The 26,465-nt window shown below is 51.7% G+C and overlaps 6 protein-coding genes across 6 annotated transcripts; 2 read left to right on the plus strand and 4 right to left on the minus strand.

Moving 5' to 3' along the window:
• Window positions 1–84: 84 nt before the first annotated feature.
• BCR38DRAFT_522670 (uncharacterized protein) lies at window positions 85–8,324 on the plus strand. The gene is made up of 5 exons (XM_040865240.1): window positions 85–1,163; window positions 1,224–1,495; window positions 1,555–4,449; window positions 4,512–7,082; window positions 7,161–8,324. The coding sequence occupies exons 1-5, from the start codon at window positions 162–164 to the stop codon at window positions 8,308–8,310; spliced, it is 7,890 nt and encodes a 2,629-aa protein (XP_040718438.1). The 5' UTR covers window positions 85–161; the 3' UTR covers window positions 8,311–8,324.
• A 254-nt stretch (window positions 8,325–8,578) lies between these two features.
• On the minus strand, window positions 8,579–11,744 carry BCR38DRAFT_428230 (general substrate transporter). The gene is made up of 9 exons (XM_040859883.1): window positions 11,383–11,744; window positions 11,064–11,294; window positions 10,897–10,992; window positions 10,775–10,803; window positions 9,926–10,683; window positions 9,719–9,833; window positions 9,397–9,661; window positions 9,106–9,290; window positions 8,579–9,024 (listed from the first exon to the last, which is right to left on the minus strand). The coding sequence occupies exons 1-9, from the start codon at window positions 11,384–11,386 to the stop codon at window positions 8,854–8,856; spliced, it is 1,854 nt and encodes a 617-aa protein (XP_040718439.1). The 5' UTR covers window positions 11,387–11,744; the 3' UTR covers window positions 8,579–8,853.
• A 4,445-nt stretch (window positions 11,745–16,189) lies between these two features.
• Window positions 16,190–17,286, minus strand: BCR38DRAFT_511183 (uncharacterized protein; the record flags this gene model as incomplete). Its single annotated transcript, XM_040865027.1, has 3 exons — window positions 16,190–16,645; window positions 16,701–16,782; window positions 16,865–17,286. The coding sequence occupies 3 exons, from the start codon at window positions 17,284–17,286 to the stop codon at window positions 16,190–16,192; spliced, it is 960 nt and encodes a 319-aa protein (XP_040718440.1).
• Window positions 17,287–18,552: 1,266 nt separating this feature from the next.
• BCR38DRAFT_456459 (amino acid permease/ SLC12A domain-containing protein) lies at window positions 18,553–20,260 on the plus strand (the record flags this gene model as incomplete). Its single annotated transcript, XM_040861916.1, has 4 exons — window positions 18,553–18,639; window positions 18,691–18,746; window positions 18,805–18,867; window positions 18,919–20,260. The coding sequence occupies 4 exons, from the start codon at window positions 18,553–18,555 to the stop codon at window positions 20,258–20,260; spliced, it is 1,548 nt and encodes a 515-aa protein (XP_040718441.1).
• A 924-nt stretch (window positions 20,261–21,184) lies between these two features.
• Window positions 21,185–21,334, minus strand: BCR38DRAFT_318578 (uncharacterized protein; the record flags this gene model as incomplete). Its single annotated transcript, XM_040854743.1, has 1 exon — window positions 21,185–21,334. A coding segment is annotated over one exon (150 nt), but the record flags the coding sequence as incomplete, so codon positions are not given.
• A 2,958-nt stretch (window positions 21,335–24,292) lies between these two features.
• On the minus strand, window positions 24,293–25,929 carry BCR38DRAFT_428243 (short chain dehydrogenase reductase). Its single transcript, XM_040859884.1, has 4 exons — window positions 25,647–25,929; window positions 24,995–25,575; window positions 24,462–24,830; window positions 24,293–24,314 (listed from the first exon to the last, which is right to left on the minus strand). The coding sequence occupies exons 1-3, from the start codon at window positions 25,699–25,701 to the stop codon at window positions 24,543–24,545; spliced, it is 924 nt and encodes a 307-aa protein (XP_040718443.1). The 5' UTR covers window positions 25,702–25,929; the 3' UTR covers window positions 24,293–24,314; window positions 24,462–24,542.
• Window positions 25,930–26,465: the final 536 nt, after the last annotated feature.

A 26,465-nucleotide genomic window follows, 5' to 3' on the forward strand; every position in this document is an offset into this window, starting at 1 on the left:
CAAGGGGCGGGGCCGTTACCTATGTAGGACTTTTGGAAAGAACAAAAGTTTCTTGTGCTTCTTGGTGACTCACTAGCTAACTACGTCCCATGTTAGTCTAGTTCATTCATTGGGTAGATACTACGGAATCTGAGAACTTGATCTGACAACGTGACCACATCATGTCTCCATCACCGCACCAAAACGAGCCTATAGCTATCATAGGGTCGGGATGCCGCTTCCCAGGAGGATCAAACTCGGGTTCCAAGCTCTGGGAGCTTTTGAAGAATCCACGAGATGTTTCACAGCCCATTGGGGGTGCTGGCCGGTTCAATGAAGAACGCTTCTATCACCCCGAGGACGGTCACAACGGCACCACCAACACGCAGAGGGCCTACCTCTTATCGGAAAACTTTCGTCATTTCGATGCCAAGTTCTTCGCCATCCCGCCGGGTGAAGCCGAGGCCATCGACCCGCAGCAGCGCCTCTTGCTCGAGGTGGTGTATGAAGCTGTCGAGGAGGCTGGACTCACCATCAACGGCCTTTCGGGATCGGACACGGCATGCTATGTTGGCATTATGTGCCAAGATTTCTTCACGGTCCAATCTCAGGATGTCTTGTCGGTTCCGAAGTATGCCGTCACGGGCATTGCTGCCAGTAATGCGTCGAGCCGAGTGTCTTACTTCTTTGACTGGCACGGACCGTCCATGACCATTGACACTGCATGTTCTTCCAGCATGGTATGTGTCAACGAGGCCGTCCAGGCCCTCCGAAATGGCACCAGCCGGGTCGCCGTGGCCTGCGGCACAAATTTGCTGCTGTCCCCTTTTATGTATATCGCGCTGAGCAAGGTTGGCATGGTGTCACCCACAGGCCGTTCTCACATGTGGGACGAAGCAGCCGACGGGTATGCGAGAGGTGAGGGTGTCAGCTGTGTTGTATTAAAGACACTTAGTGCCGCAATTCAGGACGGAGACGATATTGCATGTGTTATTCGCGAGATTGGGCTAAATCACGACGGCAAAACCAAGGGACTGACCATGCCGAGCGCCGAAGCACAGGCTGCCTTGATTCGGGAAACCTACAAAAGAGCCGGTCTAGATCCCTCAACCAAGTCGGGACGTTGTCAGTTCTTCGAGGCTCATGGCACGGGCACGCCTACGGGTGATCCAAGAGAGGCCGAGGTCCGTAGTAACCCAAATTCCCTCAAATTCCTCATTGCTAACTTATTATTTTGGTAAAAGGCGCTTGATGTCGCTTTTTTCCCAGATCACGATGCTGCTGAAGGGGAGTTGCTTGTTGGCTCCATCAAGACTGTCATTGGGCATACCGAAGGCTGTGCCGGCATAGCAGGTATTTTGAAAGCCTGCTTGTCTCTTCGGCACGCCACGATTCTCCCAAATTTTCTTTTTAATCGACTAAATCCCGCTGTCGAGCCATTTACCAAGTACCTTCGAATCCCAACAGCATGCGAACCATGGCCGGAGGTACCCCAGGGACAGCCGCGAAGAGCCAGGTATTCGAATTTGCTGAAATGTTGAGAAATATATAGCTGCGGCTGACATGTAGATCTAGCATCAACAGCTTTGGTTTTGGGGGCGCCAATGCTCACTGTATCATCGAGAGCTACCAGCCCAGGGCTCGGGCTGTCAACGGCACGAATGGCGATCATGACAATGGCACCATTTTGAATGGTTCAGGACATTCCCTAACCAACGGCGATTCTGCAACCAATGGGGACGCTGGATATAACAGGGCCCTCGCACCAACTCAAGTTCTGATTCCGTTTGTGTTCTCTGCAACATCGGTCAAGTCCTTGGTTGGCGTGATGGAGAACCTGCGCGAGTTTCTTGAGCGCAACCCCGAAGTCCACCTGCCCAGTCTAGCGTACGCCTTATGTACCAGACGCTCAGCGCTGTCGCTGAGGGGGGCTATCTATGCCACTTCGGCAGAACAACTCGGCCAAAGGATACAGGAGAAGCTTGGAACGGCCGTCTCGGACCCGGGTGCCACCTCGCATTCTGTGGCAGCCCTGTCGGCACCACCATCGATACTAGGCATCTTCACCGGCCAAGGCGCACAGTGGTCTTCCATGGGATCAAAGCTCTTCACCGCAAACCCCAAAGCCCGCAAAGCACTCGATAACCTTGATGCCTCTCTCGCAAGGCTCCCAATGTCCCACCGCCCCAGTTGGACTCTCGCCGAAGTACTCTCCGCAGATAGTGAGTACGACCTGGGCGAGGCCGCCATATCGCAGCCAGTCTGTACTGCGGTGCAAATAGTTCTAGTCGACCTCCTCCGTGCGGCGGGGGTCAAGTTCCGGGCCGTTGTCGGCCACTCGTCAGGCGAGATCGCGGCCGCTTACGCTGCAGGCTTCCTAAGTGCTTGGGACGCCATTCGGATCGCGTACTACAGGGGCTACTTTGCCAAATTTGCTGCAGGCCCAGAAGGCCAAAAGGGGGGTATGGTCGCGGTTGGCACCGATTTTGACGATGCGTATGAACTCTGCCAGACCGATGACTTGGCTGGGAGACTCTGCGTTGCGGCGCACAACTCGCCAACCAGCGTCACGCTCTCAGGTGATGTCGATGCGGTCAATTTGGCCATGAATGTGTTTGAGGAGGAAGAGAAATTTGCTAGGGTACTCAAAGTGGACACGGCATATCACTCGGCTCATATGCAGCAATGCTCGGCGTCGTATCTGAAAGCTCTGAACGGACTCGGTATTCAACCTCTGCAACCGGATGACGAAGCGCCACAGTGGTTCTCCAGTGTTGACAACTCGAAAGTTGTGGCAAGTATCGGCAAAGGTTTGGATGGGCCATACTGGGTTGATAACATGGTCAAACCGGTCCAATTCTACCCTGCCATCAAGACGTGTGTGGGATCCATTGCCGGAAGTCAAGCCATCAATTTCGCCGTCGAGATTGGACCTCACCCTGCTCTCCGCGGGCCGGCCAAGGAGTCCATGGTTGCTATCACAGGCCAGGATATGCACTATTCGGGCACTCTCCGACGCGGCTCTGACGACGTCGAGGCCTTTTCTGATGCCCTCGGCGAAGTCTGGGCCCGTTTTGGTCCGGCGCACATCACGCTTGGTGATTTCCAGAAGACGTGTCGACCAGATATCAAAGTCGAAGCCGTTCGTGACTTGCCAGCGTACCCATGGACCCACGAGGTGGAATACTGGGCCGAGTCGAAGCGGGGCAAAGTTTTCACAACCCAGCCGGGGAGCTTCCACGACCTTCTCGGCCTGCGAGAGCCGGACGGCCTGGCAGACGAGCTGCGTTGGAGACATAGTCTGAATCTCAATGACCTAAAGTGGCTAGCTGGACATACGCTGCAAGGCCAGGTTGTATTTCCGGCGACGGGCTATATCTGCATGTTAGCCGAGGCGGCACTGCAAATGGCTCAGGATCAGCCGGTGGCGTGGATCGACATACTCGACCTCGAGATCCGCAAAGCCATTGCCGTTCACGAGCACCACGGAACTGAGATCATGGTTTCATTGGCCAAGGTTGTTCCTGCTATCCCTGACGGGACAACGGACACCATGACGGCCAGCTTCAGCATCTTTTCGGCCGCCAGCCGGGACTCGACACAAATGGCGTTGAATTGCTGCGGGAATATCCGTATTTCTCTGGGCACCGATTATATGTCTCGCTTTCCCGCAAGACGACCGCTGGTGCCGAGCATGGTATCCGTGGAAGTGGACAGGTTCTATCAAGTCATGCGAGAGGAGGTGGGCCTCGGTTCCGATGGCCCGTTCAGGGGCTTGACTAGCATCCTGCGCAGAGCCGGCCATTCCACCGTCACAGCACGGAACGCGGCATTTTCTAATGCAGAGAAACCTCTTCTCTTCCATCCAGCCATGCTCGACTGTGCCCTACAGGGCCTTAATGTCGCCTTTGCAACGCCTGGAGACGGCAGCCTCTGGGACATTGTGGCCCCGACTTACTTCGGGCGTGTTACCCTGATCCCGGAGCTTCTGAGGCAGAACATGAACCAGGAAGAGGTGGCCGTTGACAGCACCAACACTGACGCCCGTGGCATGACACCGACAGGGGATGTTGAAGTGTACACGTCGGACTTTGTGCACAAGCTTATTGAGATGGAGGACGTCAAGATTTCACCACTGGCCTGGCCCACAGCCGAGCACGATCGATTCCTCTTTCAGGAGTCGATCATGTGTCCTGACAAATTGGATGCAATACTCTCCCGTGGGAACATGCGATTGACCCCTGAGGAGAAGGCCAAAGGCTACCACGCTGAAAGAGTGGCATTTTACTATTTACGGACGCTGTTCCAAACCACAACCCCCGAGCTGTGTGCGAAGCTGCCAAGGTACCGTCAATGCCTGCTCGCCGAGGCCGAACGGCTCTACCACAAAGTGAAAAATGGGGAGCACCCGTTCGCGGCGGCATCATGGGTTGACGATACGAGGGAGTCCATTTTTGCTCTACTGGATACGTAGGCTCTTCCCCCCTAGTCATTACGCTGTTTGGGGGTATTAATTAACATTGTTTTCGCAGCTACGCTGATGACGATATCGACCTGGGCCTGACCAAGACAGTCGGAGAGAACCTCCTGCGCGAGGAGGTACTCACAGGAGAAATCAATATCCTCCAGTACATGACGCGAAACAGCATGCTAGAGCGTGTCTACAGCGAATCAGTCGGATATCCGATCCTAAACTCGGTTGGGACGGGCCTAATGGCACAACTCTGCAAGAAGTACCCGCGAATGAACATACTGGAAGTGGGAGCGGGCACGGGCGGAACTACAGCCGGCATCTTGGCCAACATCGGCGAGGCCTACGCCTCATATACATACACCGACATCAGCAGCGCCTTCTTCGAGCGGGCGGGCGAGCGGTTCCGAGCTCACCGCCATAAGATGATTTTCAACATGCTCGATATCACCAAGGACCCGACCGCTCAGGGGTTCAAGCCCCAGGGCTACGACGTGGTTATTGCCCAGAACGTGCTGCACGCGACGGCACCCCTGAGGGATTCTCTCGCTCACGCCCGCCGTCTGCTAAAGCCCGGCGGCGTCCTTATCATCATGGAGCTTGTGCGCAGCGAGGCCATGCGTTTTGGATTCGTGGTCGGCTCGCTTCCTGGCTGGTGGGTGGGTGAGGATGACGGCCGGAAAGGGGGGCCCTTACTCACGCCTGCAGAGTGGGAGACGATGCTTGAGGATAATGGCTTCGCCGTCGAGACCGTATCGGAGGCGCTTGACCCTGAGGACATTTGGGCTGTCATAGCCGCGAGGGTGGTGGATAGCCAGGTGGCTCCTCTGATGAAACCGCTCAGCAATGACGCTCTTCCTATCGAAAGGCGAGGTCGTCTCCTGGTGTTGGGTGGCAAGCAAGCGACCGCTTTGAGCATTCGCGAGCATGTTACGGCTGTGCTTGAGCCCTACTTTACCGGTGATGTAATATATCTCGACGATCTGGCCAACCTCGACCCAGAGACGGAGATGCCTGATGGACTGCACGTGCTCATCCTCACCGAATGCGATGAGTATCTGTGGAAGGATATGAACGATACAGTCTTTGAGAATCTCAAACGGGTACTCATCAAAGCCGTCAGTGTGCTCTGGCTGGTCCGGGGTAGTCAGGATACCAACCCGTATGCCGCCGTCACACTCGGTTTCCTGCGCACCATCTTCTACGAGTTACCCGATACGAGGCTACAGACGCTTGATATCGGTACAGAAATTTCCAAAGTAAATCCTGAAATGGTTGCACAGTGCATGCTACGATTGGGGCATATGGCTGATATGGAAGTACGTCATGAGCTGGCACGCGTGCTGTGGAGTGTTGAGCCTGAGCTATTCCTCAAGGAAGATGGCAGGCTCTATGTGCCCAGGCTGCGGTGTAGTGAGGATCTGAATGCACGGTACAACTCGTCTAAGCGGTTTATCTCTCGCAAGGTAGAGGTATCCCAGTCCATGAAGCCTCTTGACCTGGTTTGGGATGATCGGGCCCGACTAGGCGTGGTCGACTTCAGGGGTTCGTACGTCTTGCGAGAGCAAAACGAGTTTGGAACGAGGCATAATTCTTCAGATGATGAAGGCAGCACTTTTGTCAGAATTCGTGTGTCGTGTTCGTTCCTGTCTTCATTGAAGACACCAGCCGGGTTCTTCTTCTTGTGTCTTGGCACAGATATGAAGACGGGGGCCAAGACACTATGCTTCTCTGACCACCAAGCTTCCATCCTCAACGTGCCCCGGTCGTGGGCGGTTCATCTCGAGGGTGGTTCCGCGCTGGAAGACGTAGTCTTCATGTCTTTCGCCGTGGTCGACCTGCTAGCCCGTCGGGTGCTGCAGTTCCTACCTCCCGCTGGCAGTGTCGTCATCTTTGACGCCAATCCCGTCGCCTCGGCACTGATTTCTAAGCGGTTGACCGACCTGGGCAGCAAAGTCTTCGTCGTTACCTCACAACAGCCACAAAACAACGATTCGGTCCCACCGGAACCTGCTCTCTACCTGCATCCCCATAGTCCCAAGAGGGTTATCGATGCCTCTTTACCGTCTGACGTGACGTTATACATTGATGGCTCGGATCAGTCTACCTCTTCCATTTCCAGAAAGCTCGGTTCGAGGATTGCCGCCTCGCTTTCCCCGGTCTGCGAGAAGGTCAAGTTGTCCAGCATGATGGGGCGGGAAGCCTCCAGTCTTTCCCCCACGGCACCTGAGACTTTGGCAACTCTTCTCCCAAGTGTGGCTGAGTTTGCTACGATGTTCTCGCAACTCGGCCCCATCCCCATCGCGGGTGGTGCACCCATCGACGTGCTCCCACTTTCACAGGTCTTGTCGTCTACTACCCCGGGCCCCAAACCGGATTCGCTCGTGTACTGGCAGATGGACCAGCACGTTCCCCTCGCAGTCGAGCCTGTGTACATGCGCAAAGATCTCTTTCGACCCGACCGGACGTACTGGCTTGCAGGCCTGTCTGGCACCCTCGGACGGTCCCTGGCCGACTTCTTGGCTGCCCACGATGCCAGGCATATCGTCATCAGCAGCCGCACACCCAAGGTGGACCAAGAATGGGTGGATTGGCACAGTAAGAGGGGGGTGACCGTGGCGTATTTCTCAGGGTAAGTCAAATTCTCCAACATGACCCCTTTTTTGGTTTTGAGAGGTTCTTGGCACTAATGGTCACTGAAACACAACAGAGATGTCATTGACTATGAGTCAGTCAAACAAACTTACTCTGAAATCCGGAAGTGCATGCCACTCATCGGCGGGGTCGCCATCGGGGCCATGGTCCTCATTGATAGCACGTTCATGACGCAGCGCTTCGAGGATTTCCAGGCCATCCTGCAGCCCAAGATGAAAGGCACCATCAATCTGGACCGACTCTTCTCGGAACAGATCGGTAACAGCGAGGAGCCCCTCGACTGGTTCATCGGCTTCAGCTCGCTAGTGGCTTATACGGGTAACCCAGGCCAGGCCGCCTACGGCGCGGGCAATTGCTTCCTAAAATCGCTCATCCGAGACCGACACAATCGCGGTCTCGCCGGCTCCACTATCGACATCGGTCGCATGGCAGGTGTTGGATACATCGAGCGCGCGCTGACGTGGGAGTTTCAGGCCCGCCTGAAGTTGCGTTCCGGTACATTGTCCATGAGCGAATCGGACCTTCACCAACTGTTTGCCGAGGCCGTCGTGGCGGGGCGACCAGGGTCGGGTCTTGACCCGGAACTCATCGCTGGAATCGGCCTTATGAGGGGCGAGGAAGCCCAGGCTGCTTTCTGGAACAACAATGCCAGGATGAGCATGATGATCCGCGAGGTTGGCAATGCAGCCGCATCTGGGAATGACAGCGGTGTAGGGGGTGGTGTGCCCCTTAGGAAATTACTCGAGGGCTCCAAGACCATCAAAGATGTCGGAAACGTCATTATTGGCGCCTTGAGGACCAGACTGCAGATGCTCAAGTTCCTGCCTGATTCCGACAGCCTGCACGACACCACCCCGCTCGTAGACTTGGGTCTCGACAGCCTCATCGCCGTAGACATGAGGTCGTGGTTCCAGAAGGAGCTTGCTGTCGATGTGCCCGTCATGAAGATCCTCGGCGGCGCTTCAATCGTTGATTTGGTCGATTCCATCCTCGAGAAGCTCCCTCAGGACATATTAAGCCAGCTCGATGGGACACCCAACAACAAGGTACCTATTTTGGTGAGTGGCGGTAACCTGGCCAAAGAGGATATGGCGGCCAATGAAGAGATACCTGATGTTCCCAACTCCAAAGACCTGCTGGGTGGGCAAGCTATGAGCCAAGTCAATGACCCCAACAGAGACGTGAATGGTGAGCAAGATATATAAGCAGATATTGAGATACCCAACGTATTATAGATTTTCTACATGAAACAGGATTTTTCTTACCGGAGTAGCGAGGTCAATCGTGTTGGTCATTTCTTTTGGATGCGAGTCCAGAGAAGCGACAAGCGAAGGCGTCCAACGTCATTTAGGATCTAGAGTTAGCAGCATACAGGGCCTTTACGTGACAAACCAAGCCCAAGCCCTCATGCTAAAATGGCCGTTCACAAGTTGCAAACCAATGGTAAGTTTACGAGAACCGGATTTGAAACGAACGGAAGGAAATTTTGCTGAAATGAATGGATAATATTCGCGAGCTACCCCACGGTGCGGGTGATGTAGCCGTCTAACCAATGGCCGAAATCCCGGTGTTGTCAGGTGCCGTCACATTAACTACTACCTTGAACACCATTCTATGTAAAAGGTATACAACAGAAGGATACGGTTATTCATCATCCTTTCCCTTGCTCCTTTCTAATTCTATCTCCCATCCGCTCGCTAACCTGAACCGTCTCAGCCGTGAGGGGACGAAGAAGTAATAACACGGCACTACATCTTCTGCGAGATGCCGTACTGCTCCGTGTCCTGAATAGGGGCCGAGCGGTTAGTAGTCTCGTTGTGCTTACTCGGGGCTACGAAGTTGGTCGTCCCGGTGCTGTCGTGAACCTCGTTGGTCGAGAGGACGTACTCTTCCTTGTCAATGTGACGGAAGATGAAGTACTAATCAGAACGTCAGTCATCATCACCACCTCGTCCCATTGCAAAATTGGGAAGACTTGGGTTGCATTGCGGGAGACATACGAATACGACAGTAACAACGCCACCCACAATGGCAGGGCCGCCGAAGTCCCAGACGAGAAGTGGGTCGGCAATGACGGAGGAACAGGCCAGGCCGACAATGGTGGCAATGGCCGTATTGAAGAGGTTGATAGCGGACACCAAACCCCTCATGTTCACCGGTGCACGAGAGTATGCGATACCATAAGCTAATATCACCGTGTTAGCTCATTCCTGAGTTTTAGTGTTTTACTCGATTTGTATCACGTATCTCGATCGGGACCAACAAAATGCAAAAGAAAAAAAAACACGCACCGGGCACGTTGATGAAGAGTTCCGAGATGCCACCGACGGCGTAGGGAACCGCCATGACCCAGATGGAGATGGGCGAGACGAGACCGTTGTCGACGCAGTTGGGATCTGAGGATCCGTAATACCCGCAAGGCGACGTCTGGTAGGCCTTGTACTGGATGACGGTATAGCCAATGCCGCTTAGAGTGCTGAGAAAGAAGCCAGTGGTGATGCGGGCAATGGGACCGTAGTGTATCTTCATTTTGCGTAGCAATGGATAAATGCCGTACTACGGATCCGACGAGTTAATCATCTAGGAGCAGTTGGTGGACGCACGGCTGCTTACATTGAGGGCGGGTGCAAAGCAAATGATGCTGAGCGAGTTGAAGTTGCCCAGGAGATCGTTGGGCACGCCGTTGGTAGTCAGCATGGTGCTCGTGTAGCTCGCCGCACTGCCGATACTATGTCCGCGCTATTGTCAACACTTGCCACTTGCCACTTTCAAGCCAGTCATAGTCATGGCTCGGCCAGGACGAATAGACAGTAAACATACCCATTATCGTTCCAATACTGCACGGGGAAGAAGAAAAACATGCCAGTTGCCTGGAAGGTTCGCTTCACATCTTCGACAAACTGGTCGTTCCAGCGCGTCTCGGCCGGCAAGCCTCTGGCGGCTATGTTGGAGGGCTTGGCGGGCTCCCAGAAGCCATGGCGACCGATGCTGAAAACGCCACCGTACCTGAAGCAATAACCAAGGACTCTGAAAATGTTGAGCAGATCGGAGCCACCTGGCGGGTGCAACACGATACGGGGCTTGAGGAAGATAAGAAGAAACGGTAGAGGCAGGTAGAGGATAAGGGGTAGCAGGTAAGCCAGCCACCAGCCGACAAGCTTCTCCGAGTATGTAGTAGCGACAGCCATGAAGCCGCCGATGTTGATTAGCAGGTAGAACCATAACATTACCCTCTCGGTGCTATGTTCGGGGTCTTCAATGACTCGCTCGCCCGACTTGAGGGTAACGACCTTGGGCACGTGGGTGGTCATCTGATCAAGGAGAAGCGGCGATACGTTGGGCTTAAACATGGCAGCCCCGATTGAGAGAATGTAGACTCCTAAGTAGAAAGGGATCTTGGCGGTGCCGTTGGCCAGAAGTTCCTTGGCACCACCAGCGATCATGAGAACGTGAGCTACACCACAGACGATGACGCCCCAGAAGATCATGGAGTACCGGCCTGTCTTGGTATCGGCGAAGTATGCCGTCACCATGGGCAGTGCATATGCGAGCAATGTGAAGGACTGTTGAGTGGCGTTCTAGTTCCCCTCGGGCGTCAGCAACCGGTGACCTTGTTTGGGTACTTGTTGAAACCGTGGGATCATTTCCACCAGAGATGACATGACTTACTGCTGCAACTTCCCCAAGACCAAGCGCACCTATCGAACAGATCCAAGTCAGCCATGGTTGGGGGTCCCAATGGAAATCCATCTATCCATGCGTTGGATAAAATTCCAGGTCAGCACACTCACCTGCCGTCTGTTGCGTGCCGACGGGTGGCGCACCCCAACCGTTACCGCCAAGGGGCAGAGGTCGGTTGACATAGTTGCTGAAAATCGAAGAACAGCCTAAAGAGAACCATTATTAAGGTATTCCGGTGGATCCTAGAACACTAGGATGCATGACGTAGTTCGCTTACCATAGTAGGATGCACGCTCGCAGAATTCCACGGCACAGAGTAAGTAGGCAACCAGAGGAATCTTGCCGGCAACGCGGCGGAGGGTGACAAGCTCTTCTTCGGTGGGCTTGCCCTCGTAGTCGGACAGCAGCGCCGCATTATCAAAAATCGGGGCATGGTGATCACCGAGTGGGGTGAGCCCGGCCTTCTCATGGTTCACGCCATTGGACACGGCGCGTTCGAGGTCAGCTGCTGTTTGGTTCATGTCAGCGACTTTCCTTTTTTTTCTTTTTTTTCTTTTTCCCCACGGTGATGGTGCTAGTAGAATCTTGATGCTTACACATGGTTGCTTCGTTTCGTCAGTCCAAGGCTAGGGTTGAAGTCCTTGGCCAAGCAGTGCAACATGTAGGGGGATAAAGCGCGTGATGGTCACTGAAACAAAATAGATCCCAACTTTCTACTCGAGGAAGGATGGGACGAGATCGAGTTTAAAAGGGCAGAACGATGCAGGGTGCTCCTGCATTTGGCTGATTATAGGCGGATCAATGCGACCATAGCTGCGAGGATGGTCATGCCATCACACTCCTGGGGAAAAGCTCACGAGGGGATCACAGGGTAGCTGAGATTGAAAGCACTATCAGCCCGTGGGTGCATGAACGCGATTGGGCATATCGGGGTGGCCGTGACACCCGAGAATTCTACCTCCTGCCGAGACAGGTTACAGTCCACTTCCAAGGATCGGCCATGCTTTAACAGAATGGGCAGCTGTGTTGCCGACATGGCACCACCCGATGGCGTCGTTTTCGATAGTGCAGGTTTCTGGACAGGGGTCGCAGGCAAAGTAACTTGGGAACCAATGTTCCGGGACAGGCAACATGGCAACCGAACACTCAAGTCGCGAGATAAGCACCTCGACTGTTTGCAGTAACGCTGGAGGGTACATGCAGCCAGGCATTTGTGTAGGGGCAGACATCGCATCCTGCGACGCATCCTGCGAAACCAAACGGACCTTTTCTTGCTTGCCTCCTTGCTTGTTTGCTTCCTTTGCCTCCCGCTTGTGCACCTTCCTCCGTGGGTGTATGGCGCGATCCCTGCTGCCCCAACCAGCCAGCTGCTAGCGGCTAAACACATTGTTCTGCACTAATGCATCGAAGCATCCCTGCCGCGCCCAGAATGCTTATCTTGCGGCCCCATGTCTTGGCCAATGCTTATTGCTGTTTTGTTCTTGGCCTTGCTGTGTCCGTTATCAGTGTGGAGGCTGCACCCAGTCATGTTGTCGCTGGGTCGAGATTCAACTTCTTTCTGACACGCGAAGGATTCCTACGAGTATATGAGTAGAGTAGTCTACTCAAGTGTTATACGAGAACTGCGGCGCCAACATGCACATGACGGTTTTGCCTCTCGCGTTTGGCAGGTCGCAGAACCAACTTCATTGGCTGCGACTACGAAGTAGCTGTCTCAGCTGATCGAATTGTTCTAGAACGTTGCCATTGACCAACCGGTGTGCGAAGTGGTTCGTTCTCAGGGACAATCTGACCTTCCAGTAGGCTGAGTCTCTGCGGCAGCACTCGACACCTTTGCTCGTGCTCGCGGAGAAAATGTTGCCTTCCACCAGCTGCCTCCTTGAGCAGGCAGGCTACGTTACTGGCTTGCCAAGACTGCACGTTGCCAGCAACACCGGGCGCCGATGGATGCGGCCAGTCCAAGCGTACCATGCAAGCAAATCACGTAGCCTATCGCAATGATTCCGAAGGCCCTGACCGTGTCATTGAGGGACTCCGTAGTAGTCAGCTACCCTGTCATATCGAAAAATCGCCTCCCGTTAGATCTTTTGCTACGGCACAGATCACCAGTTGTACTACAGTTCAGGCTTGTCAGGCATGTCGTCCAATTGGACCCTTAATCTCTGAAACGAATTTCAAATCGCCGAGAGACGCTTCGCACATCTTGAAGATGGGTTGTTATCCGCAGGATCGCGTCTCAGAGGCCAAATTCCAATTCCAACTTAGTGCCATAGACTCTTATCAACACAGATCAAATGCAGCTAGCCAGACAGATTGAAAAAAGAATAAATAAATCAAGTCAAAACAAATCAAACCCAAAAAGGCCAGCTACCTGCGCGCATGGTAATACACTAGACGAAATATATGTGACAACACGGTGTGCTCAATCGTACACAATGTTTGTCTTTCCTCGCTGGACGGCCGCCACCCCACCAAAGCTGGTTGGACAAGTCTACCCCGCCCAAGCCGCCTGCTGAATTACCCCGCGATTGTTCTTTTACTTTGTCTTCTTCCCACACTGTACTCAACAATCTGATGTCGTGGGATGACGCCGTCCAGACCGCAGTTTTCACAACGCACTTGTCAGCACCTCCTCGACCCTTTTGGTAACAGTGGCTGACCTGAAGCCTTTCTCGGTACCGCGAGCGTGGTGGAATGCTCCAACGGTTCCTTCAAGCCCTCGGCCTTCCCTTTAAACTCGATGTTGTGATATGGGACAATAAAGGTAAATAGGCGTTTGGGCTGACAAGGCCACGGGGTTACCACGATACTCTCTAAAGCGATCTAAAGCCAAGGGTCAAGGCATCTCGGTCGAGAACTGGGCTCTCTTTGCTTGCGCCTGCGAAGGCCTCATCATTTCATCAACGATACGAGAAACTATGTCAAGTTTAGGCATCCCTGGGACCCGCAGTAATGGGAAGAGACGTCCCCAATCTCTACTTTCTATCAGTGACGACCCTTACGGATCGGATACCGAGTTCCAGAGCATGGTCGATCGATGGGACGGCTTTCTGTTCAACTGGAGGGGGATTTCAGTGACAAGAGACTGGCCATCCCGCGGCAGCCCGACCTGATGTCTCACGCGCCGTAGAAGATGAAGCTGCGGCCGACAAAATGTGAAGCGCAGTAGCGTGCAGCAGTGTGGAAGAACTTGACATTAGGCTTTATCGCAAGGGAGGAGAACATCAGGCGAAGGATTACCGATACACCCATCGCCATAACTGACGTCAGGTATTTCCGACATTCAAAGAATCAATGAATGAGGAACTGTTCGTTCGAGTCTGTCAGGAGTTTGGTACTGTCTAAGGAATTAAATGAAAGAAGTGGAGATAAGACCTATCGGATCTTATAACTACCAAAAATACCTCATCCTAATACGAGTGGGTCCCTCGTCTTTTGACGGTTATTTGGTCCAACAAGACCTCGTACATTTACATCTATCATAGGTGGCCAAACGTGTATGGAACTTCAATTTTCTGGAAGCGGATAACGAGCTCACGAAATGGACAGCTTTTGAGTGATGAAGGCGGAGATGTGGGGTGATTGATTGATTGATTGAAATTTAACGTCTCATCACGTGAGACGTGCCGGGCGCAGTGCCGGCATGGTCTATGCTAGTCGAATCTATGTTACAGGGGACTGTCTTCATCTAACATTCCTGTTCAGTGCGATGGGCAGATCTCAGTAAAGAAATTGGTCTCCTCCGCCCATTGACAAAACAAACGAGCTCCCTTGGCCGTGCCTAGGAGGGAATCTATACTATACTATTCTTGGCCATATGCGCTTTTAGATGACCGGGCGTGGCCTTGCGGCCGCGCTTGCAAAAGTAGAAGTGGACTGGTGTCTTTGTCTTTCCACACCCGCAGTTGAGCAGTGCGTCGCGATGCTGGAGTCTCTCGTGGTAGGTCACGAAATCCCCGTGGTGCGACCTCGCTGCGAGTAATCTGCCTAGGTGTTGCCGGGGCAGGCCAAGTTCGGGGGGTCGCGGGTGAGATGTGGGGTGGGCTGGCTGGGTAGAAGGTTTTGACGGACTCGAAGCTTGTCGAGTCACACTTCCCCTCTCAAATGAGAAAATGACGAAGCATCATCCTGGCCATGTTCTCTGCGTGCAGTTAGGAATGAGGGGAGTGGCAAAGATGTCATGACCCTTATCCTCGAGAAACGCGGCAGTGAGGTCCAGATTGCCCAAGCATTGTCGAGGCTGCAGCTCATCCCGGCTGTCTGTTCAAGCTCTCCTTTTACTTGGATATCACACGGTTACGAAGCATTTGGTTGGGAAAGGCAGCCACTTCTTTATGTGGACCGCACCAATGGCAAAGCGGCAGTATCCTAACCCACGAACTTTGCTGAAGGCCTATGACACAGAATGACGAAGGTCAATTTGCAGGAATAAGCGCAAATTGGCGTGGCTTTCGTCTGTCGCCTTCTCTTATATATGTCTCATCTGATCCTCCTTATCTATTCTTATTGCGTTTCCCAGGTACACCTGGTGTGTGCTAGGTGCCACGCTCGGGCCAACTGCCCGTAGATACACAGACTCTTGGAAGTTAGTCTTATCATCATTATAACCAATATGGCACTCCCGCCTGTATTGCCCACACTTCTTATTAAGAGTGTGCCCTTGGAGTGTCCTAATCCTTATAGACCAGTCGAGAAATAGACTCATCAAAAACCTATCCGAAGATAGCCTCTAAACCCCCTATCCCTTAGTTATACTTCCCTTGGTGAATTATAAAAGCTGAACCCCCCAATTCACGCAAGAATTAAAAGAAATGAAAAATCAAACACTCGCCTTAATCAAGTTAGTTACTGCTCTTGAGTTATATTAAAGACTCCGTGAATATACTCATGGAGGATTGTGATGTTTATTGAGCTAAGTTAACCTACGTCAGGTGTAACGGCAGAATGTTACCTATCTAACTAGTGTACATTGTTACGGAGTAACTAGGGCTCCGCCAGTGGACTGTGTGCCACCAGTCCTCTGTTATATACTCCTAAACTTCCTTCCCTACTCCCCCAATTAGCCTTATATACCTCTACTCTTAATAGCCGGTCGCTCTTATAAAGCTGCTCTAGCTCCGCCAAGGATTTTCCTGATTCTGTCTTCCCTTCCGTCGCTCGTTCCCTTGCCTTCGTATTCTATACAATCCTGTCTACTGGTGCTACTAATATATAGCCAATTCTCCATTACGTTTTAAAAAAGGTACCCCCGTTTAGCTTGTATGGAAAGTTCGCCTTCGGGTATATCTGATAGGAAAGTAATAAGGAAATACAAACGTGTGGAACAATAGATATTCCACAGCAGCTCATCACAGCTTATTTCCATTATATGAGACCACGAGACCTAGAAGCGTCTTTGTCTCCCTAATTCCCAACGCTCCCATTTCTCCCGGTGCTCTTACCCTCCCACCATTCCCCAAACGCCTTTTCTATCTCATCAACTGCATCAAATCCTAAAAGCTCAGCCTGGTACCTTGCATCATGATAACTCCACTTATTCCTGGGCTCCTCCCCCTTCATCGCAGCGGCCATTCCCTCGTCCCTCAATCTTTGTTTGGGCCCATCCGCGACGTGGAACCATTCCCGATTCGAAATGGCGCCGAGGACAATGGTGTTCGTTCTCGATTTGCGCAGAGCCTCGAACAACTTGAGTGCTTCGGGGATCAGGGGTTTGACCGCCATGTCCATGCTCCTAGCAGCGGATTGGAGCAGTCCGAGGAGCTTGCCTAACTGGGCGCCGTCTTCGGCCGCCATGGCAGCGCCTTGGGCGAGGTATGGTAGGGTTGGGTGGGATGCGTCGCCTATGATGACGACGGAGCCCTTGTATCCATTTGTTAGTCCACTTTACAGGTAATGTTGCATCGAACTTGCCTACCTTTGTCCAGCTCTCCAGGTCATAGTGATGACAGAGTTTCCACTTGGAAACGGAAGACAGGCACGAGATTATTTTTGTGATGCTGCGAAAGGTTATTTTAATCTGCTGCCACCACGTCCGTTTCCAGACTCTGCCATGACGTCGAAGGATACTGCTAGACTCACGTTGAATCCCACCCAATAAAGCATTCTCTTAGCTCCTGTATGTCTCCTTGCATCGTCCTGGTCCCGCGTGGCATGTTGTCCGGTCGCGCAATGACGAGGTTGAATTCCTTGCCCTCCCTGACGGGGTAGAAAACACAATGTTTGTCCGGCCCAAGCCATATCGAAATAATTTTCCTGGAGCACAGCTCCGCAATATCTGGATCGTTCAGCGCCCTAAGTTGTTCGAGACTGAACGTGCCACGGTATGCCAAGTCTCCAGTTTCCTGGGGTGGCGAAGGGGTGCTGAGAAGTTGCTCGCGTGTTGTTGACCACAGGGAAGGAGCAGAGATCGATGCATCATCGTGGGCACCCCTACCTGAGACCGCCAGTGACCGCAAGTGACCACCCGGTGCTACGTAGGAGGGACGCCCGTTACTCCCCATCACTCTGCACTATTGCCTTCGGCCTAGCCGTACTCTGACAGTAACGATAGGCTAGTCTTTACTAACGCCGATTCTAAAACTAATCTCGACTATATTCTAGATATCGAAGTGGTCTATCCCTTCTTCCTAGAGAAGTCTCTCGAGACGTACTAAATACTCTCGTATTATATCGATATTTCCAGCAGACTAAAGGTCGGAATAGAACTTCTTCTAGTAGGTGCGGAAGTAACTATAGCGCTTAAGGAAGCGTATAGTTTATTTAGTACCTACTGTAGGTAGTAGTAGATTTAGTTGAAACTTAACCCTCTCCTTTAGGATGGTATTTACAGCGTTAGTAACGAACTCTACGCGAACCGTAAGATTAATCCTATTAAGCCGATTAGCGTAGTTGTAGATAGCCTCTTCTTCGGCTTCAGTAACGGCTAGCTAGACGCTGTATCGTAAGGTCCAGCGCAGAATGCTGAATATACGCGCAACGTGCGCGAGGCTTTCCTCAGGGTTCGTCTGCGTACAGCGTACAGCGTCCTGTGTCTTTAAATCCATGGCGGCCGAAAAATACTCTAATTCAGTAAATATATGGTGGCTTAAAGATGGGTTAGCTGAGAGATTAGGCAAATCGGTGTCCAGCACTCACTTTAGTGAGCTGCAGCGAGTCCGAAATACGTGGGGTGGGGTGTGGCACGGGTAGTGGTGATGCTGCGCGACTGCTGTCATGTGCAACTCCAAAAGAGCAAAAGAGACGCGCAAAATGACGAACTGGATCTAGCTTCACCTTGCGTCTGCCACTAAAGGAAGGTGGAAAACTACTATAAGTACTGGCACGTATTAGTGTGAAACTTGAACTACGAATGCTGGTTCGTTGGAACGGCGATGCCGTTTGGGGACTCCACTTTCGGTGGCTCGCTGCAATACAAGTTCTGTTTATCATGATGCCTCCGTCATCCTTATCGCCCCCCAACCGAGGGAAAGGGTTGATTGCAAAATAGTGATTGTGATTCGTGCATCAGTAATCATTTGATATCTCCTATCCACTTGGACGTTGACACCCATACGGACTGTAAAAGGCGGACTATGATCCACCTCTCGGTTCCTCTAAGCAATTCAACCTTGTTGCTTGCTTCCCTTCAGTAACTCGGCTGACATTATCAAAACCAACTTGCTCGTCGACCATCTCATGAACTCATCGTCATGGATGAGAAAAAGTGCGACGACGTGACCAGGGTGTCACCCGGTTCTGACATCGAAAATGGCTCTGTCGTCGAGCCCATGGAGTTCGCTGAGAAGTTGGATCTCAGGAGAGGGTTGCAACAGAGGCATATCCAGATGATTGCATTAGCCGGCACAATTGGAACCGTACGTCTGGGCTCACGATGGTGACATCTTCTCTTGCTAATAGTCACATAGGGTCTGTTTCTGAGTTCAGGCAAAGCCATCTCAAGAGCTGGTCCTCTGGGCGCATTGTAAGTCTTCCACTACAAGTTCACTACCAAATGAGACGCTAATCCAACAAATAAACAGCCTGGGATACTCAATTACTGGCGGTCTCTGTGCCGGCGTGGTTATGGCTATTTCGGAACTGAGGTGAGTTATACAGCCTCTTGGACTGTTTGATAAAAAACTGACAACTCGCAGTGCTCTGGTCCCCTTGAGCGGTGGCATTATTCGCCACGCCGAAATATTCGTTGACCCAGCCCTTTCCTTCGCCAACGGATGGAACCAAGTCTACTCGTCCCTCATCGGTATTCCCGCCGAGCTCGTCGCCGCGGCCATCCTGGTCGAGTTCTGGACCACGTCCGTCAACACGGCAGTTTGGATCGTCATCCTCGGCCTTTTGTTACTAGCCAGCAACATCTTCCTCGTCCGAATCTACGGCGAGGTTGAGTTTACCTGCTCCATGCTCAAGATCATGCTCGTCATCGGAATCAACATCATGGCCCTCGTCATAACCACTGGTGGAGGCCCAGACCACACGCCTATTGGCTTCAAGTACTGGAAGGACCCAGGTCCTTTTTTGCAATACCTCGACGTTCCTGGTGCGCTGGGCCAGTTCATAGGATTTTGGACCACGTTCAACAATGCCGCCTATGCATACTCCGGTATCCAGAACATTTCCGTTGCCGCCGCGGAAACAGAGAACCCTCGGCGCAACATCCCCAAGGCCGCCCGCCGCATCGTCTGGCGTGTGTGCATTTTCTACATCCTAACCATCTTCATGGTCGGCCTCGTCGTCCCCTCTAACAACCCTGATCTCCTGACCTCTACTGGCACCGCCTCGCAATCACCCTTCGTTATCGCCGCCCGCATCGCCGGAATTAAAGTCGTACCATCCATCATCAACGCCATTATCCTGACCAGTGCCTGGAGTTCAGGCAATAGCACTATGCTATCCGGCTCGCGGTTCCTCTACGGCATGGCGCGAGATGGCCAAGCCCCTAAGATCTTCACCCGCACCAGTCGCTGGGGCATCCCCTGGATCTCGGTTTCCTTATTCTGCGCCTTCATCAGCCTGGCCTTCATGTCTCTCTCTACGGGCGCCAATCTGGCATTCACCTGGCTGCAAGATTTGATCAGTGTCTCTTCCGTGTGCAACTGGATCATCATCTGCGGCGTCTACCTGCGCTTCTACTACGCCATGAAGACGCAGGGCATCTCGCGCTCCGAGCTGCCCTGGGCCTCGCCCTGTCAGCCGTACCTGACGTGGGTATCCATGATAGCGTTTACTATCCTTCTCCTCACAGGCGGGTATGTGACTTTTATGCGCGGACATTGGGATACTGAAACGTTCATCTCAAGCTATCTGAACATTCCAATCTTGTTCTTGTTGTATTTTGGCTACAAGTTTACCCTTAAGACCAAGATCCTCGCCCTCGAGGACCTGCCGATTCGCAAGTACATCGATATTGCCAATGCAAACCCTGAGCCTGAGGATCCACCCAAAGCTGGGTGGCACAAGATCAATTTCCTGTGGGAATGAAGCCAATATAACTCCAACCACGATATCAGTTAGGAAACACCGAGTATTATTTGTGTGTGCGTGGGTGGTAGGGCTGTATGCATTTATAGGAAGACTAATTTTAATTTTACGTCGTGAAGAGATTATACACTGTACACGGTCACCTCCAAGCTTTGTGATATGAGATTATACGTTAACTCTAGTATACGAGGTTGTAACAGGATCACGAGATTTGAGTGAACCACCATTGGCTGGGTATGAAGACATTTTTGAAAAAAACAATACGGCCTGCTGAACCCGCCGCCTACTCCTGATTGCCAGTGTGATTCGATTGGCTTCAAAAGGTAAGACAGCGGCAAAGAATCTGAGCGCATACACTAAATTGATTCATCAATCAAGCATTAGTTGTGCCATGAGTTTATGGGACCAAGATTGCGCGACGACTTCAACTCATGCGGATTTGGCATTGAAAGTCAGAACTACAATCTTGACTTCGAGCATTATCATAAGGGGGTGGTGAGGTTGTTGAGGTTGGTCCGATCCTTGTATCGAGGTGAACGCCAACGCGACAAATAAGTGGTCTTTTGGATATGCTTGGTGGTGATCCATTGCTCCGGGGTGACGACGCTTTCTCGCAGGTTAGTGAACCCGTGGCTCATGAACTACCGCTGGCGCTGTCATCTCGGGAGTAAGGAGACGAAGGGGGACCAAGAAGCTATCTATCATGTGCTCATTTTTTCCGCTGTTCTTTACAAAATGGCGAGTTACGGTTTCCTGAGCAATGCTGCACGGAAGAGCATGTGAGTTGTCGGAACCTGTCGTGGTGCAATGCATTATTCGGCCAATGATCGTTCCGTATCCGAGGCGAGTAATGGCATCCAAAGCTAAGTAACATGCCAATAAGGAGAAGGTCACTGCGTTGATTTCATCACCCACCAAGAAATAACTGCGACTCATAAGTGCTACTAGGTTGGAAATTTGCGAGTCAACGACCTCTTCAATATCCACCTTGTCCCGACCGCTGTATTCACTAATCGCGCGGGCTTTGATAGCGTCGTGTGCCGGTGTATCTGCAAAGCTCGTCATATTATTATGGAATACATCGAATTAAGAACCTTATATCAATTATCTCTGATGTAGCCACTCCTAGCCGACGTGATACTTTTCAAAACCGCGGGTCCTCAGTGACTAGAGTGCTGAGTCCAGTGCGACCAAGGGGACCGTATTTTTGCAGGCTCCCGTAATATTTTCTTGCACCTCCGATAATGAGAATATAGAAAGTCTATAAGTGGGAGGATTTAGCCCACAATGGGGATAGAAACATGACGGAGCCGGTACCACGAAACGAAAGTTGAGATGAGGCACTACGCGATTATGTCAGCCACGGTGCCCAATGATGAGAAAGGCCGCAAATATTCTGTGTAAATGTACAGTAACAAATAAAATATTTTCCGCCGATAATGGAAAGATCAGGGAGACAGTCCATATAACCCATGCCGGCCCTATTTTGTCCAAAGCTAGGAGACGTTTTGGGGTAGACGTGCGATAGGATAACATAATATGTACACATACCATGTGGTAAAAGCTGCAAGCCCGACTAGCGGCTCAATACCGATGGGACTATCCTTAACCTACATATGCGCGCCTAGCCAACAGCTCGCACTATCTTTTTCCAACTAACGGGGAGGCAAGGCAGAGGCCCTATGATTATGCATAGTGCCTGAAGTATCAACTGAAGTACCAAATCCCCTCCTCTGTATTGCTTAGTTTGCCTATCTCAAGTCAGGACCCTAACTGACAGCTTCACGGCCCGAACCTTCCGTTTGCTCATAGTCGCACCTATAACCTCGTACTGTGGTCGGACGCAACATGATCATTCAATTTTATCATTCTTCAGAGCCGCAGTGAATGTATTCTGCCACACCGCATGGGAAATGCATTGTAAAACCAAACCGGGTCCTTTTGTCCAGCCTATGGACAAAGCAACAACTTTCCCATCAAATACCACAGCGCAGCACAAATGATATACATGTCACCAGTATACCTTTCTTCGACCCGTATTAACAAAGAGCTGAAACAACCTTCCCAGTTGCAGTGCCGTGCCGTATGAAACCATTTCCTCATAAGCCTCGTTCTCCTCATTCATAATTTTGAATTCGGGTAGTCTCCCCCTCACAGTGAACATGTTGGCTTCGTCCCACTTAAAAATGATCTTGGTGCCAGTCATGGTCAAGTAACCATGGCGGACGCTTGCTTCAATCTTGCCCGGGGCGCCCTCAAAATCGTCAGCGGGAGCTTCTTCTGGTTCCACTCCGTGGCCTTGGCGTCGATTCGATTCGGAACATACGGAAGAAGACAGCGGCTTTGGGCACGCTGGCGGTGTAGATCCATCGGGATCGACCGAATTTGCACGAAGGCATCTAATTCATATACTCCTTGATGTTGCAATGAGCAGCGTTGCGAAAGGTGTCGGAGGTATCGTGGATCTTCTCAGCGGTCCAGTTGGTGGATACCACGGAGACAGGGGTTTGATCTGGCGTTGGAGTTATTCTTGTTGCTTGCGGCTAATTGGGTCTTGAGTGACTTCTTGTAGATTTCGATTTACAGGGCGTGCTTGGGCAGGATCTCGTGTGACAGAGTTACCAGGGGGTTATTGTGTGAGGAAGCGAACGCGGCCTTCTGAAGTGACGTTAGCATCGAAACACCAGAGTAATGGGACGACTATTTACTTTCGGGCTGCATGCTGGCTTCCTACTTAAATATTATGTGAATTGAGTGTTTGACGTGGGAAGAGTTTGTAGTATTGACAGTGCGAGTTGAGTAGGGATAATAGACCTTCCAGGGCAGGTATCGTTCATTTCTACGTATATAAGGTCCTTCTGGCCACTGTTCGATTCTTTAAGGGATATCCAGAGCTCATCACACATTCAATGCAAGACCATTTGCACTTCAGTCCAATAAGGGAGAGGAAGTGGGTGGAGGGGGGGACGAAGATGAAGCTATGAAGGGTTTTTGAGTAAATTGGAATTTGACTTTTGAGGTCTGGACTGTCCATCTGGGACGTCATTTCTTTCTTGATACTGTAACCGCTAAGTAAGTAGGTTGCTGGTGGGTAATAACTTCCTGGCTATACCAAACTTGCCTGACGACGCACATTCCTAAGTTTCTCGCGGAATGCTTCACATGACTGGGAGTCTCATTGCCTCTAACATTCTTGTGCCTTGTGCACATAATTTCCAATTTGACAAGAACCGACATATGAATCTCATCTTCATCCTCGCCAATACGTAAGTTAAGTTGTTAGTAGAAGTCTTGGTGATTCGCGTCTTTTGCCAATCAGCGACTTGAAAGCACACAGGTTTGCTGCCATGGAATTTTTACTTCGTTGGGCCGATGTAACTAGACGCTCGTTACGATATTAGGGATTGAAGGTTGAGTTGGACAATATGGGCCCTGTGGGCCATGTGGGTCCTATACTTGCCACTATCGCCACCTAGAACGGCGACCATCCCCACATACCTCTATTACGAGAAATGTGGCGAGGATAGAACATTCCCTACTTATCTATATGCTTCTACAACTTGTCTGAATTAATCAGCAAGTCTACCATTCATTGACTATATAAGAACCCTTTTGTTTCCATACATAGACCCTCGAAGAGAGGACCAGAGTTAGCTACAATACATACAGGTTAGGCATATGTGCCCTCCTTTTGCTCCTTCAACGGGAACATAAAATCCAAGTGGTTGACTAGACATCGGTCAGCCATGGAGTATCAGGAGCAGCACTAATCTGTAAACACAAAGTGATAAAATCCGACAGAAATCCCCGAAACTCGATTCCTTTGACGGTTCATCGGATATGTCACAGTTAATACCCGAGGTGGTACCCGAAAGTGCCCCAGGGCCGTACAGCGCCCCACGTCCAGAACTCCTTTATTATCCGCAGGTGGGCGATCCGAGCGTGCTGAGCTACCTGGTCCCGCGCGGACGGAGGGATCGTCGTCGTTGACAGCTAAGGTTTGGCGGAGATGACGGTGCGTGAGCAGGATTTTGAGGAGACGGGGATGCCGGTTCTGCTTAAGACTATAAGAGAGAGGATTGAGAGGGCGCAGAAGGGGCCTGAGGAGGAGGCGGGGGTTTATTCGCATGAGGCTTGCTTAAGGTATATATATGGGCGATGATGAGAACTTGTTAAATAAGGGGCTTGGAGTATTATATACCATTAGTATTTATTCGATCCTTTCTTTGTATGATGATTGTTTCAAGAGTCTCGGCCTAAGTCATGATTATGGGCGCTCCCTCTATCGACCCCGTGCCTCGAGTTGCTTAACCAGATTCTCCGCTGCCAGAAGATAGTTTTCCTGGTTGGCGGGGCCGACGGTGGGGTAAAGGGCCTCGAGGGGCACCTCGCGCACGTTAACCGAAGGGTTGTCCTTTGTTCCCACCAGCATCGCCTCGATGATGTTGCCGTCGCCGTACTGGGCCTTCGTCAGCACGTCGTAGATGACCTGGGCACACTGTTCAGGTGACAGGGCTAGATAGTCCGGGCCCATCTGGTCCTTGCAGTAGTCGGGGTGGAAGATGGGAGTCTGTGATTAGTGTAAGTCAGCAAACAGGGGATGAAGGGGTGATTTTCGTGGGAATAATCTTTGTTTATGGCCATGTATATGGGAATAAGAAGAAACGAGAAAATCCAAAAAGAAAAGCTAAAAAGACAATGGAAAAGAAATACTAGGTAAGGAGCTCGACATACGTTGACAAGACCAGGGCAGATACAGGCATTCTTAATACCGAGGCGCTTCCTCAACGGCGCAAACGACTTGACCATGCTGATGATCGCTGATTTGCTGGCAAAGTACATGGGCGCGTGAACGGAATGGACATATCCTGCTAGACTGGCAATCCACATCAAGTTGCCCTGGACAGACCGGTTGTTGAGCCAGTAGTTGATGGCGATCTGCGCTAGTCTGATGGGCCCAGTGGTGTTGACGGCGAAAGTCTTGTACTGTCCGACCTGAGCATCGATTGTGTCCTCGGACAGAGGCGTCCCAGGGGGGTTCCAGAAGCTGCTGGCCGGCGGCTCGTAGATACCCGCGCCGTTGACGACGATGTCGACCCGACCAAAGGTCTCAAGCGCCGTCTCCCACAGAGAGCTGATCTCCGACCAGTTTGACATGTCCGTCTTTTGGAACACGGCAGACGGTGCGCTCTTCTCCGTCGTCGGGTGAAAGTACTGCTTGGCCGTGGCTTCAGCTTCGGGCCGGAGACAAAGATCGGCCATAATGACCGAGCAACCGGCCTCAAGAAGCATCTTGGTCAGGACATGGTTAATACCTGTACGCCAATTAGCCGTTAACTGAAGGTCTGGGTGAGCAGTGAGCTGCCAAAGTCACCGTTGTACGTACCAGACCCCGCTCCTGTGACGATAGCAAACTTGCCCTTGACATCATAGAAAGACATCGTTCGGTGTGAGAGAAGATGTTATATCTGGAGGCGCGTATAACTATGATGAATGTGCAGTAAGGTCGTAAGCAATGTATTGAAATAGCAGCACAAAATGCGATCTGCATGGAGATGTTGAATTATATAGATAGCGCTCAGGTGTCACGAGTATTTCAAATACAGAGTGAAGGACGAGAGTGCTAGAGAGAAGCCAGCTGTCAGTCACCAGGTGGGTACAGATTTATACGAAGGCCAAAAAAAGATGTTTTTTTCTTCTTCTTTCTATGGCACTTCTGGCTTGATGCGGGGTTTTGTTTTGTAGGCGTTCGGCTCTGCACTTGGCCATACCTTCCCATCTGGTACTAGCGGTGTAGTGTAGGGGGCTTAACAACGACAAGTTAATCGCTGCCCCTCCTCAGGAGAGGGGGTCATAGCAGCCTTTTATACAGTGTCGACCCTCGCATAGGCTAGGGCCCGGCAAGCCATTGTGGCGTATCTGCATCTAACACGAGGGTTCGTGATATTGAAGTCGTACACGAAGTAGAGCAACCCGTGCAACGTGGAACTGGTCGAGAGCTAGGATCTTGCTGGACTGGCGCTTGGTGTCTCCTTCCATTCCTCAGGCCAAAATTTCCCGCAAGCCTGTCCTCATGTTTCATGCTGAGACAGCCCTTAACCAATATTAACAAGACTGTGCAACATATCATCTTTCTCTTCATCCGATTCTTGTATCTCCCAATCACTTGTCCCCTGCCAGCTGGGTCACTGTCCTTAATCTCACA

This window comes from Pseudomassariella vexata (assembly GCF_002105095.1).
Source record: "Pseudomassariella vexata strain CBS 129021 chromosome Unknown BCR38scaffold_4, whole genome shotgun sequence".
In the NCBI taxonomy this organism is placed as follows: Eukaryota; Fungi; Ascomycota; class Sordariomycetes; order Amphisphaeriales; family Pseudomassariaceae; genus Pseudomassariella; species Pseudomassariella vexata.